This window comes from Bremia lactucae, linkage group LG1 (genome assembly GCF_004359215.1).
Source record: "Bremia lactucae strain SF5 linkage group LG1, whole genome shotgun sequence".
Classification (NCBI taxonomy): Eukaryota; Oomycota; class Peronosporomycetes; order Peronosporales; family Peronosporaceae; genus Bremia; species Bremia lactucae.
The window spans coordinates 11687430-11703567 of NC_090610.1; the positions used below are offsets into that span (position 1 = coordinate 11687430).

The window sequence follows — 16138 nt, forward strand, 5'->3', positions numbered from 1 at the left end:
TACGAGGCGAAGGAGAAGGTAGCCTTGCTTAATCAGCAAGGCTCTCGACAAACAGAACTGTTGGAGTTACAACAGGTACAGACCCCTGTACCTGGGATAACGCACACGCGTCGTCCCGAAACCTTAAAGATAGACATCCCTAAGTATGGGGAGTCGAAGAAGACTGCCACTTAAGATGGTTCGTCGAGTTGGACGATGCCATAAGGGCTCGTCATGTCGTCGAAGAGCAAACGCAATTCGCATTTGCTCAGTCAAATTTGGCAGGTCGTGCCAAAACATGAGCACTAGGCCTGAAATTGCGCGACCCATATCTTTGGGTCGCTGGAGGCTTTTAAAGCCCGGCTCAAACAGACGTTTGAACCACCAAGGGCTGAGTTCAGAGCTCGTTCAGAGCTTCTGAAATTCAAGCAAGGCAAGCGTGATGTTCACGCATATGCCAAGCACACACGACTCTTAGCGAGTTGTATCACAAAGAACGCAGCTCAAAAACACACGTCGATTACGGTGTTCATGCAAGGTCTCAGGGATGGTCCAGTGAAGACCCACCTGTTTCGCTTGGAACTGGATACGCTTGAAGAAGCAATATTAGTTGAGGAACAGGAGGACTTTAGCTTCAGACAGGCTCAAGCTAGTTCGTCATCGTATCGTCCTCCAAGACGACACGAGCTTGGAGGTCCAGAGCCTATGGACCTCTTATGTCGAAAGCGAGAAACCTCGCTTTTCGAACAATAAGCGATTGCAGGAATGCAATTGCTGTCAGAAGTTGGGATACTACGCTCATGAGTGCAGTGCCCCATGCCCAGTACCTAGAAGTACTGAACATAATTATGTACCGAATGCCAAAAAGGGCAACGGCCGCGGTCCGACGTTGTTGCGAAATCACAACAGCGAGGCGGACCGCCGAAACATGGTCGGGGTCAGTGGGGGCGCAACCTCAAGAGAATTTGCAAATCTCTTGACTAAAGTTGCTCCAGATACACAATCATGTGTGTCTCTGCACCTGGTGATGAGGTATCCCTCATCACCTTGAAGTTAAAAGTGACAAATGATATGTCACTTAGAGCCCTAGTGGACCGTGGGGCGTCGAAGAACTTTATTCGTCGCTAGTCGCCAGAGGGTCCTAGGCTTAAATATGTTAAGCGCGACATCCTCCAACGAGGATGACGGTGCGTCTAGCGTCAGGCGCATCGATAACAGTAAGGAAACGCGCAGTGAAATTTCACTACACGTTAAAATTTTACAGTACGATGATGATTTCATCGTACTGGATTTGAATGACAACTTTGGGTTTAACCTGGCTCAGAAAATATGAGCCAGGAATCAGCTGGCAGTATCGATCCGTAAAGATGCCTGCCAATTGTTTATCAGATGGCCATCTGATGAACGTTTTGGAGCGTCCACAAGCGTGTCGATGTACTACGAGTGAGTGCGATGGCCTCAGATGTGATACGGTCATTAGTACGACCGCACAAGATCACAGTGTGATTACTAATCACTCTGTCTAGTCAGCTGCCGGCAGCTGTGCGAATTAAGGTCCACCACTTGAATAAGTCGAGTGAATTGAGACATGAATTTACGCCTAGCAAGCGGAATTAAAGGAAGATACCGGTTGTCCAAAAGGGGCAACACGATGATCCAAGGTCAAGTAGAGAGTCGACCTTAGAGAACCCGACTGTGATAGCGCAATCACTGTCGGAAGACCTTGAGGCAATAGTCCCGACGCGCTTGAGGAGAAATCTCCTAATATAGTTAATGCTGAGTGACAAGACCTCAGCATTCCGAGGGATAAATCCCTCGGCAGCCTGTGGATAAATTCCAGGAACAAACCGAGACATTGAATGTATTGGTTAATGACGGATCAAGAGTAGGCGCTTGTACTCTTGATCTATATGCGCCTCCGAAGTTAACTTCGGAGATCATTCAATTACCAACCCTAGAACCTAAACGGTTCTTATGAGATCTGCATAGCGGTAGAATCAGGCCGATCTGCGTACTCGTCACAGAGATCGAATACGTAACCGATATGCGGTCAGCGGTAATTTTTGCAGAGAACGAACGGGTTCTCAGCAGCTCATCGATGGACGAAAGTATCCTCGATGTGAAGATCGGATTGAGAGATATACTACTCATTCCTGGGAGCCACTTAAGACAAATCCTTATACAAGGATTTGATTGAACTCAGGGATGTATTCCCTGAAACAGTTATATGCGAGTTGCCTAAGGATAAAGGCACTCGACATGAGATCGAGCTCAAACCGGGCTCGAAGTACTGTGTCATGAAGCAGTGGCCACTGCCTCGTGAACAAGTACTTGTGATCGAAAAATTCTTTATCGATCGATTAACAGCGGGCCATGTAAGGGAGTCAACCTCCCCACATAGCTCTCGGACCTTCTGTGTGCGATAGGCCACAGGAGGGTGGCGGATAGTGCACGCATTCAATAACCTGAATGCTGCACCGGTACCGGCTCAAACGCCGATACCTAGAAAAGACTTTATCATAGATGGTATGTCTAAGAGTACTATCTTTTCGTCTATGGATCTGATGGATGGATTTTTTTCAGATCCTTATGCGTGAACGAGATATCCCGTACACAGCAGTAAGCACTCCCAGTGGGATGCTCTCGGAATGGCTAGTAATGCCGCAGGGGCTTAGTAACGCCCCTGCAACATTCAACAGATGCGTAACGAATCTGTTGAGACCGGTGCGAGAATTCGCACCAAGTTATTTTGACGATGTATTCGTCCATAGCCAGGCTATGGACGGAAAGACGGACATGGAAGTTCATAAAAACTCACGTTCGTCGGGTTCTTACACCTATGCAAAGTATAAGTTGCACGCAAATCTCAAGAAGTGCATATTCGCTGCAAGCGACATACCGCTTCTTGGGTGCATCGTCGGTAAACACGGCGTGCGCCTTGATCCCGAAAAGATCAAGGCAATAACCGACTGGCCAGTTCCAGTCGATGTCAAGGGACTTAGAAAGTTCCTTGGTTTAGCGGCGTACTTGCACAAGTACTCTCGCAATTATGCAGAGATGACAGTTCATCTCTCTCGTCTCTTGAAAAAAGACGAGAAATGGTTATGGAACGCTGATTGTCAGCGTTCGTTTGAAGGTATCAAGCAAAGCTTGATGCAATCGCCCATCTTGGCGATTATCATATTCCGATATTCGACTCATCATGGCTTCACAAGCCTGGTGAGGTTGAAACAGAATTCTTCATCAATGCCTTTTACCGGCATCGGTGGTACACTTGCAAACGAACAAAGGATGTCAAACCTTTGTTCCGAGCTTGGACAGCCTTTGTATAGAATGTACATAACATAGGCTGTGAGGTCTGGCTTGACAAGCTAAATGCTTTCCGTGAACGGTTCCAGAACGGACCGTACTCGGTGCACCCTATAAGTTGCACCCTATGTTTAGAGAGGCACGGATTCTTGCCTCTCGTGGGGAGACTCATGTCCATGCTGTTTTAAGGGTGCAGGTAAATGCCCTAAGGAAGCATATTCCTCAAAGATCCCCATTGGAGGACTCTCATCTCTTACGAGATGCGTCAAGGGATCGATAACCTTCAATACTTTTTTGCTCGGGAAGCACTCGTTCTCCGTTGGACCTTTTACCAAGGAGGATGGGTCTCGTCGTAATGTAAGACGAGACCCGGAACGTCCAATATCAGTTAGGAACGAGGTTCCCAACTATCATGCGAGGGCGGACACCCTCGCCAACGAACGAGATAACTCACTCGAACCTCTTTGCCTCACGGTGGCTCAAGAATCTTTTAACAAGAAAGCGCTTCTCACCACCCGAACCCATCAATGGATGTGGGGGGGGAATCGGATTCGCCTCGTTTGACGAGCCCGATTCAGCATTGTAATTCGAATCACACCCTTTTTTCCTTAAGAGGGAATCTTGACCACGAGCAATTTCGTCGCCGCGCATTAGCGGTGACGGTCGACAATGTTTCTCGTGACCAGGTAAAAAGTTGTGCGCAGATTGAGACTGAACAAACTGGCGAACGAAAAGAAGCTGTTGACTGTTCGTCAGAAGATTTTCTTTCTTGTAGGAAAGAGTGGATCGTCTTGCTCAAAAGAAATAGACCCTGTTCTGAGACAATAAGTCTTTAGCTGGGAGCCATAAGGCTTTAGCTGATGCCCTTGACCGTTCCGGTGTAATCCGGATCGGAAGAAGCCTCGTACTGATGGCGTGAGCGGAGACGACCAGCAAAAAAAGTAGGATGCGTACGCATTCTACGAGGCAGCTCGATCGTGTATGCATTGCCTTAGCGATGTAATACACGAAACGGGCCGATATACCTGGGCAGTAATTTATTACTGCCTACACTCGTCACTACGTGCTTTGGTGGGTTTACCGTAGACAGTATGACTAGGTCATTAATTTTAAATTTAAGTGTGTTTGCTTTTCCATTTTTGTCAGAGTTCCGTATCTGTCGGTCCACCGCACTAGCGATGGAATCCCGTACAAATGGACCACTGCTTCGCTAGCCAGCAGGAAACCACCTGCTGACTCGATTTTATTTTTGTTTCAGTGCAACCGGCTCGCACTGCGGAGATATTCATCTCTTCACGATTGAGAGCATTATCATTAATAGTATTGTTTTCGATGCTGAGTCTTCCAGCATCGTTGTCTAAGTCAGTAAAAGCATAACTGTTATTACTGAGTTTGTCCACTTCAATGTTAGTAAACTCAACATTCGTATCCTTCGCATTGAACCTTAGGGCTAATGAGTCATGAGCAAGAGCTAAAGCTTCTTTGCTCGAGCGAGTCCCTCCCCCCTTAAATAAGAGTTACTCTCAAACAGCATAGGGATACGAGGGTGTCGTAAGCCATTCACGAAAAATGGTGTATGCTTTGTAGAAGCATGCGCTGAATTGTTGATGGCAAATTCTACATCGGCAAGAACTCGCTCCAGCTGTCAAAAGAGTGGACGTGTCCGAGACGTATCTCTTAGAGAATACGGTTTGCACGGTCCGTCTGACCATCTGTTTCAGGATGATCAGAAGTTGACATTTTTAAATGTGATCCAAGTGATTTGAACACTGTTAGCTACTAATTCCAACCGAGGTCGAAACGATCGCCATGATGGGACGCATTTAGCAGCAACCGCTAACAATAAAGTCTGCAGTCGCCGCCTAATTTGTTCCCAACTAAGTTTTGCCACAGTTCACGTGGAAGTTTTTTAGGTGTGGTAATGATCCTTCCGCAGGTTCATCTACGGAAACCTTGTTACGACTTCACCTTTACCTTTGCATTCTTAACGTATTTTTGTTACCATCTCCTTCAATGGCTAGTTATACAGGTTTGCGGCTGCGGTAGTACTAAAATCAATAATAGAGCATAGCTTAAACCAGTAATGCTCACTAACTCAGCCGCAGGGTGTTAATTAGAAAGTGGTATTGAGGATGGTAGTGACTTGTTCACGACTGCAGATTCTCATGCTGAATCTGGAAATTCTCATGCTACAATTCGCAATGAAAATTTTGCACGGAGATTTTAAGCTTGAGCTCATCCCGCCGTGGATCGAGGGTCTCGATCTGAGACCAGTTCAAAATGTAACCCATCAAGTAAAAGATCGTTTTAATAAAGCCACGAGCACAGCTTTTGGCTGTGATCGACTCCGGGACGGCAGCAAGATGTACCATCTTGCTTAAACGCTCAGCAAAAACAAGAATACCATTATTCTTATGGGTGACTTCAAAGAATCCGAGGACGAAGTTCATAGATACGGACTGCCAGCACTCTGCCGGAAAAGGCAGAGGATGTAACGGAGCACGGGATGAAGCACTGGGCACGGGATGAAGCACTGGGGTTTCTTGTTGACAAACTTCTCAAGCACGTATGTGCTTGTGGACGAACACATACTGGCGTGGCCAGTAGAAGTCGGAACTTATCGTGAGAAATGTCTTCTCCCGTCCACGATGACCACTTTTTGGTGCATCGTGGTACTCATACATGATGCGTAATCGCAGATCATTATGGGTAGGGATGATGACACGAGGTGTGTCGCCAGCAATGGCTGAACAATACAATTAACCGTTGCGCGTTGTATATCTATCTGTTGAGGATCGATACAACTTCGACAACCCTTCTAAGGATTGTTGGGATGGATCTCTTAGGTAATCCATCAACCCTGTAAGAGCCTTATCTTCATGTTAAGCTCTTCTAACGTCGTCATTTAATGTTGACATCGGAACACTTATTATTGCAACAGTGATCTTATGGTCACTGTTGCGCAGCCAGCTCAAAATAGGGCCGGCGCGAAAGGGCATCAGCGACAACGCTTAGTCGTCTTGATTTATACTCCACGGAGAAGTTATACTCCGCAAAGGAAGACAACCATCTCGCCATTCTATGCGAGAGGTGTGGACTGCTTATGGCCGTGCGTAAAGACGCATGGTCCGTATATTCAATGAACGGTCTATCTTCCAAGAGGTAGACCCTAACTTAGCCAGTGCGTATTTCATGGCAAGGAGTTCCTTATCATACACTAAATAGTTGCGTTCGCTGGTTGAAATTGACGCGATTGAAAATAGACGACGCGCTCTGCGCCGTCTGTGACATATTGCGTTAACGCACAGCCGAATGCAAAATCGCTGGCGTCAGGGACGACATGAAAAGGTCGATCTCGGTCTGCAATCGCCAGGATTGGCGATTGCATCCAGCTTTTCTTAATATCATCGAAGGAAAGCTGACAATCAGGGTTCCATGACAACTTTACGTTTTTTCTTCAACAAAGAAGAAAGATATACTGTCATTTTAGCACAAGTACGTGAGTACTTGTGCAAAAATGCCGCTAAACGAGGAACTGTTTTAGTCCCTTACATCGACTGGTACAAGCCAGTCGGTGATCGCCTTGATCTTTTTCTGAATCGCGGCATTCACCGTGTTTACCCACGATGCACCCAAGAAGAGGTATTTCGCTTGCAGCGAATATACATTTCTGCATGCAACTTGTGCTTACGCATAAGGGTAAGAACCTTTCGGACGTGGATACGATGAACTTCAACATCCGGCGTTCCGTTCATGGGTCTGCTATGAACGAAGTCGTCATCATAATAGCTCGGTACAAAATCCCGCCCCGATCTCAATAGATTGGTTACACGTTTGTCAAATGTCGCAGGGGCATTACTAAACCCCTGTGGCATGACTAGCCACTCCCATAGCATACTACTTGGGGGTGATTACTGCTGTGAGCGGAATATCTTGTTCACGCACAAGGATCTGATAGAATCCATCCAGCAGATTCATTGACGAAAAGATAGTACTCTTTGACATGCCATCAATGATTACATATTTTCGTGGTATCGGCGTTTGAGCCGGTACAGTTGCAGTATTCAGTTTATTGAATGCATGCACTATCCGCCAACCTCCTGTTGCATTGCGCACACAGAAGGTTGTAGAGCTATGTGGGAAAGTTGATTCCCTCACATGGCCCGCTGCTAAGCATTCGGCAAAGAATTTGTCGATCGCTATTACTTGTTCACGACGCAACGGCAATTGATTCATACCACAGTATTTCGAACCTGGGATAAGGTCGATTTCGTGTCGAGTGCCTTTGTCGTTAGGCAACTCGCACGGTACTGATTCAGGGAAGACATCCTAAAATTCAACTAAATCTTTATGCATATGGGTTGTTTTCAAAGACTCCCAGGATCGGGACGTAAAACGTATAATCCGAATCTTCTCATTCAGGACACTTTCGTTTATCGATGAGCTATTGAGAATCCGTTCGTTCTCAAGAAATACGATTGCCGACCGAATATTGGCCACGTTGTCGTCATCTGTGACAAGTAGGCAGATCTGCTTGACTTTACTACTACGCAGATCAGCAAAAACCGTTTCGATTATAGCGTTGGCAATCGAGTTATCTCCGAAGTTAACTTCGGAGGCGCTAATAGATCAAGTGTATAAGCGCCTACACTTGATCCATTGTTTACTAAGACATTGATTGTCTCAGTTTCTTCTTTGGAACTTATTTCCAAAGGTACCTGGGAACCTTAGACCACAGGTTTCCGGGGACTTCTTCTCTCAGAAATTATTTGGTGAATATCCTCCCCAACATCCTCTAGCTGTGGTTGCGCTACCACAGCGATATCCTTCACGATCGACTCTCCAGTCGAGCAAGGACTTTCGCACTCTCTCTTATAGACGGGCGTTCCAAATTCTCTTGGATGTTGCTTTTCAAGAAAGCATCCTTGTTTCGTACCTCTTAACTTATTCGAGTGGTTGAACTTCGACGCTGCCTGTGCTTGTGCACTTCCGTCAATAACTATGTCCACGTCACAATAGCGGACCTTCGATGTTGCATTTGCTCGTGCACAGCCGTCGGGATCTAACTCCACAATGTGCTGGGTATTCACACTGAGGTCTTGTGCAGTCATGCTAACGACCGAACCACAAGTGAGGCCATCGCACTCACTCGTACGACATCCACACGCCTGTAACGCTCAAAGACGTTCATTAGTTGGCCATGATGAACGAGAGACAATTATTAAATTGTTCTAGAAGGGACAACAGCATTGTGAAGCGAACCACCTGCTGACTTGCCGTATTCCCAAGCCTGCGTACGGAAGAATATGCACTAAGATGCACAAGGTCATGGTTTTGAGCACCATTATCTATCTCCAACTTCCAAGCTCTTTGCTTTAAAGTGACTTGGAAAGGATAGTTCAAGCACTTATGGCTTCGCTTACTTGAATTTTCGGGACGGTCTGGGTCATGATGGGATACCAGCATTCTTGTATTTAAAAAAATCTTTACTTGCACTTCGTTCTAGGACGGTTCCAACTTTTCTAAACCGCGCAAAAAAGTCAATGGAAAGCCGTCAGATAACGCCGCAGTTGGTGATCGTGCACGGAGAGTTTGGCGTTGATCTATGTAATGCAATGTGATACGCTGTAATTCAGAAATTAAATTGACTAAAAACTGCATGAAGTGAGTTTAGAAATTCTCTTCCTAAAATGTGGTTTTACTCTTTTTAAACCCATACGGCAATTTTTCGTTCAATAGTAGTAATTGTCCCGTCCTATCCTATATATTGATGTTTTGTCCTCTTTTTTAGCGCTCAGACTCATGTTTACGAGGAACTTTGCCACACTATTTCTTTCGCCTCTTTAAACATCACAACGACACATGTCACATTATCGGTCGACCGCTGATGAAAAATGGCATACTCAATAAGCGCCTACACAAAGAAAAACGAGAGAGAATCGCGCCATTAATCCACCACAAGCATCATCTAGCACAATCCACTCACTCACACACCTCAACAGCCCGTTGCACATCTTTCAATTCGACAAGTTTTCGACGAACAAAATCCACAGCTTCTTGATCTTTCAACACATCATACAATCCGTCACTTGCGAGCATCACAAACTCGCACTCGTCTGTTAATTCCGTGACGGTAAACTCTGGCGTCGGAATCACTAATGGACCTTTTAAAATATCGTTGGGATTCACCGGTAATTCCTGCGAATTGTACTCGTTCCGTGCTTTCGTGTCAATGTCATCGACCAAAGGCTCGACGAGATCAAACGACTTGAAAGGGGCGTCGCCAAAGGCACGCGAGACGGCCAATTCGCCCATAATACGTCCGTGAATCACAAAGCCGCCAGTCTCTCGAATCCGCTGCGCTTCGTCCGTTCGACTGGGTTTATGATCATTTGAAAGTCGTTCAGCTGTGCCATTGCGACTCAAGACAGTGCGCGAGTCTCCAACGTTGGCCACAAAGAGATACTTGCCCGCCACAAAGACTGTCGTGGCCGTGCTTCCAGCTTGCGGACGATCCGAGGTCCTTAAAAATTCTTCATCCGTACGTTCAAACGCATTGGTCAAGCGCTTCATGATGATTGATTGCAATTCCTCAATTGTCATTGTTAGTAAAGGTTTCAATTCACTCGTGTGCATGAAAAACGCGGTAATGAGGCTATGGTGGAGCACGTCACTCAAAAACGAAGATGCTTCGTCACCGCCATGGCCGTCATAGACAGCAAAGAATGACTGGGGATGCAATCCCAAACGACTTAATGGTTCAATACACAAGTCTTGAATAATCGTATGCGCGTCTTCCATATGTTTACGAGCGCCCATGTCGGCATGCGCTCCAAAGTCAAACCGATTGACAGTTAAACACGTTTGTGCCACGAGTAAATCGTCGCCAATTTCCAGTCGATAGGGTTCTTGATAACTTCCCACGAGTTTCATAAATGTCCCATTCGTCGAGTTTAAATCAATCAAATAAAATTGATTCGTCAATTCATCAAACCAAATTGCAGCATGTTTTCGAGAGAGTTCCCCATCACTTGTATGGATTTGATTCTCCGCAGATCGACCAATTCCTGCACCTTCTTGTGTAATCACAAACTCCGTGCCAGCTAATTTGCCACTTAATGCCGAGACCGTAAGACTTGGCAATTCTTCGTGAAACGATGTAACAAGAAAATCCGATTTTCCAACTCGAAATGCCACGTGAGGCTCGAGAGGCCATTGCATACGATCGCCCATATTTTCGTCATTTGCTTGGGTTTCCACGGGACTTAACCGCACAAACGTGTCCCCATTTGCTTGGTCGCCATTGACTAAATAGAAACGCCCGTGACTATACAGCACACGTGCGTGGTCGGTCTCTGCAAGGAGTGTATCGGCAGGTATACTTGCAATATTCTCACAAGTTTGGCCAATACCGCCTCCTTTCTCATCAAACGTAAAGCTTGTGACGGTATCTTCTTCGGTAAACGCCGTCATTTTAAGCACCACGTGGGTCCATGTGTGTTCGAGATACAAAGGCACTGGATCGTCTTCGACTTGGTCAGTAGCGAGATGATCGTCTATTTTGACCGATTCAGGCACGGAAGGCATTTCTTTCGAGTCATAAAGCTTGTCGTTTTCAACAATCGCGTTGCTGCTAGACGCATTATTGCCGGTAGGAGTACTATCGTTCTCCTTTGTCGGTGGTACATAGCTCCCGATACTGCTAGTATTGGAGCGAAGAAGGCGATGAACGCCTGATGTGCGGGCCCGTTGGAAAGAACTCGCTAATCGGACATCGGATTCTACGTGTTACAACGCGTATTAGTGTCTAAAGTCGCATCATGGCACGAAAAAGGACTGCAACATGGCCACGTACGTGGCGGTTCTAATCGCAAATGAGTCGAACGTCGACGATCCGGGTCATTCTCGTGTTTCCGTACCACTACAAACCACACGATATTGTCACAAAGGAAGAGAGTGTGCTTTAAATGGCCACACGATGTCACGTGCCTTGCATCTTGAGCGTCTGGACATCCTGCGCGTCCGCCATGGCGCGTCTTCTAGCGTGATGTTCTCGGTATTAAATCTACTCGTGGCAACACGAGAGATTCGGCGGTTTGATACTGAATCTTGCAATACGTTGCAAAGAATTGGCACTTGCGTACTAAACGCGCCCCACGAGGCGTAACAACGAGCCAAAGAAGAGTTGCAAGGTCTGCCAAGGGGCGAGGATGTCTCTGCCACTGCGGAACGAGATCGGACGCACTTGGTGTACATCACATCAGTCGGTTGTTTTTATTTTTTTTAAAGAAAACCTTTCAATCTATATATTAATTTGTTTTTCACGAACAATGAAAAATTCGCAATTTAAATACAAATTTACAGGAATACAATCGCCAAAAGTATAAATTAATTTGAATTCCATTTTGACAGACATCCGTAGGTTTACACACAACCATGGACAAACTTTTGAGGGACATTAAAATTGGTCAGGACTCGTAAGTCGCTCAATAGTATGAAGCGTCCGTAAATCGAGAATCTTTGGTCCGATAAAACGAAGACGCGTCATGATTGCTACTATCCCCTCGTCGGCGGGGTGCACCAGATGCCTCAAACTCGCTAAAGCCGCTGCTTTGAAAACTCGGGTCGCCATTGTAGTGGCTCTGGTCGTAATTACTATTCGTGGCCGCAAAACTCTCGTCGCCCATATATCTGCTCTCATCTGCCGTGGACATGCGGTATTCTGTCTGGCCGGACGCTTGAAAGCGCGTTTGGCCGTGATAATCACTTGCTGACGTCGATCGCGAGTCTTTGGGTTCAAAAAACGACTCGTCCAAAGACAAATCCGGTCGCTTTGTCGTCTTTTTCGACCCTTTTTGACCCATTCCATGCCATCCATTCGACAGATCTTGAATCGAATCGCCCCCAAAATCGCTCTCGTCCTCGGAAGCAAGATCCTCTCGATGTCGACTGTCATACTTTGATTGAAAGTGATTCCCCGAGTGACCAGAGCTATACATACTTTGACCATAAAACGACGACGACTGGGACGAGTATTGCGAATACTGACTCGTACCGTGTGAAGAATTTGTTTGCGCCATTGGTGGCAAGGACATTTGAGAATGCGCTAAAGCGATTTGGCTTCGTGGTGTCAACATGTCGAGGTTTGGATCATTGTACGTAAGTCGACCTCCATCGTGATCGTAAGGCTCCTGATCGAATTGGCTATTGCCAGGATTTGGCGGGTAATTGTCGTCACTAAACCCTGTTGGCGACATGTTGTGATTCTGATGATAATTTGCCGCCACTGTTGACGCTTGAGCCACGCCTTGAGTGTGATCGTGACGTCCTCTTTCAAGACCAGGGTCGTCGTCTTGGACCAGTTGATTGGTTTTCTTGTATACAAAGAGGGCGACCAGTAACACAAGCGCAATCGCGCCTGCCATCATTAAACCAAGCATTAACGTATTTGATGCAGTACTCGTGGCATTCGATGCTGCATCAGCTAATACGGACGCCGCGGCCGACGGCGATCCAGACGACGAAGATGATCGCGACGTATCTGCTTCTTGCTTTGAATCCGTACCATTGTCGGATAAATTGTCTTGTTTCGTAGTCTTGTCACTTGTTTTACTTGTCTTTAAATCGACTGTATTTGATTCGAGAGTCTCTTGAATCGTACTGGCATCCTTCTTCGTAGGAGGTTTCAAAGTCTGTTGGGTCTCGTTTAAATCACTTTTAGAGCCTACACTGGCATCGTCGTCCGATCCAGACTCGGGATCGATGATTTGTTTCCTCACTTTTAAAGAAATTGATTTCGGTGGTGCATTTGGCACGGGTTTCGACTCCTCTGGCTTGATTTCAACTTCAGTTGGAGGACTGGAGGTTGGCTTGTCAAAATTAGCATTGCTGTCAGCCGTGGGGATGGCGTCGGACACAGGCGCTGTCTGTTGAAGAAGTGGGGACCTTGTAAACGTAACCTCCGTGGTCTCGTCCTTTGGCTTTACCACACCAGTCGCTTTGTCTCGATTGGCGTCGCGCTTTGCAGGATCGACGGGTTTGTTAACAGGTAAAGGTTTGTCGGTAGCATCTACGTCCTTATTATTCACTCCCGGGGAAGCACTTGTCAAAGGCGCCCGTGTACTTGGTGCGTCGGTTGGTTTTAAAACCTCGGGCGTCGGTGTCGAGGGCTCTGCTGGTTCCGACGAGTCCGACGATGCATTCTGGTCAAGCAACCATGGCCGTTCTGGTCGTTGCGTCGCCAACGTTGGAACACGTCCATTATTGAGATCCTCTTTAAAATTCAAGACCGTTTCTGGATCCCCATCGCGACTTTGCACTGCAAAAATCTGTGCATTGGCCTGTGAATTCATGAGCAGTACCACCAGCACGAATCTGAGCCACCGTCGGTGGACCTGCATTGTCCAGCCTCCGGAGCCCGAAGCGTCACGCCAGCGCAACTTTCCTGGAATCTGCGCTGAAGGTTCGATAAAAACAGCTCTATTGTTCCCTGCACCAAAGTCTTGCGTAACCCTCTTGCCGGAATCAATAGCAGTCCACTTACTTGCCACTATCAATTCAAAACGAGGTTGATCACGTGACAAGGCAAACTGTAGGAGTCGTTATTTTGAGCTTGTGCGGCACTGTGCCTTTAGCCGCATAAGAGTCAGATGTAAAAAACTCGCGAGTTGCCCGTGTCATGCACACACATGTCTTGGTTCTGCACCGACGTTCTTGGAAAAAGCAATCATCGAGAACAGCTGTCGGCGCCAGTCTCGACCAATTGATACATACGGCAAGCGGCGGAATATCCGATCGCGTGATTTGTGCGTATTTGGCGTGAAACTTGGTCGCTCTCTGAGCTCGATTGGCGGCCCATTCAGTCGGTTTAGTCGGGAGGGGTGTGCAGTGCATTCTATATTGATAGAAACATTTGCTAAGATTCGTTCTTATTCCAGCTGACGGCTTTACGACAGACGCACGATATGGCAACTCTAGCGTAAAACTACATAACCTATAGATATTATCATTATATTTCACTTGGATTATTCGAGGTCCCTTACTCCAGCTCGCGTCCCCGTAGATTTCTCTTTTATGAAGCCAAAGCCTGGTAATATAGGCGATAAAGTTTAGCTTTGACCAAAAAAATAGTCATTCGCGCTAACGATCGGGACTGTTTATATTTAATAAAAAATGCTTACAGGAAACTGTGTTTGTATTTGTCAGGATAGCCTGCTATGTTATGGCTCAGCTGCGACATATAGGACGCACTGCAGCCAACGAGCTTACAATCGCACGAATTGTAAGCCTACGGACTCGGGACTATTGCGCCATATAAAGTTCAAGCATGAACAATCCAATATATGTGCATTATCGCGATTGTCTTCTGTGTGTTTGCGTGTTGACAACTTTGTCTTGCGTTAATTCTCTTTCAACATGCGACTATGTTACATACTGGTTACAGTCGAGGCTGTTTCCTCGTAGGAATAGTTTACCCAATAATTGTAAGCAGAGAAATAGTTGTTTTGACAGGGAAAAAATGATGCGTCTTTCACGAAGCTGGCTCACATACCCAGCTAGAATTTATGTGACGAGCAAAATCTGATATGCTGTAGAATTTTTGCTTGAAGCTCTAGATGTTGAGAATGTTTCACATTTGATTGAGCCAGACAAAATTTACCTTTCATTTGAAGTAGAAAAATGAAATGAACAGAAGAGCCTGTCTTAAGAAAATCCCGAGTTAATTAATAAGATTCTTAAATTATTCATTTAACTTCGTCGTTAATCGAGCACATTTAATGATTAATAAACCTTTGTAATTTAATTATTAAATGCAATTTGAGGTCCCTTTTTTTAAATTTATTATTCATATAATTTTTCTTGATGAAAAAAATCAGATACTGTAAAATAATTGAAAGCACTAAACACGTCTGAAGAAATCTCGTATGTGTAACGGGGTGTATCGTTACATGAAATTAACACTTAAAGGCTGTTAATTAATATATTATCTAAAACGTAGAGAATATTTGGAGGATATTACTCTATGTAGTTATGTTCAAAATTCTTATCCATAAATAGGTATAGACCATTTTATCTATTTCGCAGACTAATCAGCTGTAGAGATAAACAAAAGAGAGATACAGATAAGATCAGATAAGTATTCAATTGCATGTTTAGTATTAGATTATAATTAGGTTTGCATTTACAAGATAGATAGAAGAGATACTTACTTATATTAATACAGTTTTCATTTAACCCTCTTTAAGTTAGTTGCCTTAAAGAGAAGTCTTCCTCTGCACGTACTAGTGTACGTGAAATAATGTAGGGCACCACTTGCAACTGAGGCAGTGCGAAATGGACTTGTACTGAAGCAGTTCAAGTCGTAGTGCCCCGTTACAGTATGTCAGGCTGAGCGATTTGGTTTGTGCGGATTGCTCCAACGCTGTCCTTCATCTGCTGTACGGACTTGAGAAAACCCAGCGCGCCGCCATCCTGTTGCAGCCAGATTGTCTCAAGCAACTCGAGTGCTTTCTGAGCATCTACGACAGCGATTCCTGCTCGTCCTCAGGCTGAGTCGGGAGGTGGTCCTCAATGATTTCATCCACGTCTGGAATGTATGATGTGATCCGCTCGGTAGGATAGTCTAGCAGGTTGCGGATGTTCATCACGATAGGATACCTGAAGCGTCTAATCTGATGTTCCATCTCCACCATGACTTCATTGTCAAGGCACTGCTCCTCTAGGACTGGTGCAGCATCAGCTGGTTCTGACCGGATGTTGCAATGCCGGTAACAGTTATGGATGGTCTCAATGCGGACATCGTTAGACCAAGTTGAGACTGACACCTAGATAGCATGAAAGATGTTTATCT

General features: G+C 45.8%; 2 protein-coding genes across 2 annotated transcripts; both read right to left on the reverse strand.

Moving 5' to 3' along the window:
* Nucleotides 1-8913: 8913 nt before the first annotated feature.
* On the reverse strand, nt 8914-11544 carry CCR75_005493 (uncharacterized protein; the record flags this gene model as incomplete). The annotated part of the gene is made up of 4 exons (XM_067963574.1): nt 8914-9202; nt 9283-11069; nt 11144-11209; nt 11274-11544. 4 exons carry the CDS (start codon nt 11542-11544, stop codon nt 9095-9097), a joined length of 2232 nt encoding a protein of 743 aa, XP_067820286.1. The 3' UTR covers nt 8914-9094.
* A 230-nt stretch (nt 11545-11774) lies between these two features.
* On the reverse strand, nt 11775-13688 carry CCR75_005492 (uncharacterized protein; the record flags this gene model as incomplete). The annotated part of the gene is made up of 1 exon (XM_067963573.1): nt 11775-13688. The coding sequence occupies one exon, from the start codon at nt 13686-13688 to the stop codon at nt 11775-11777; it is 1914 nt and encodes a 637-aa protein (XP_067820287.1).
* Nucleotides 13689-16138: the final 2450 nt, after the last annotated feature.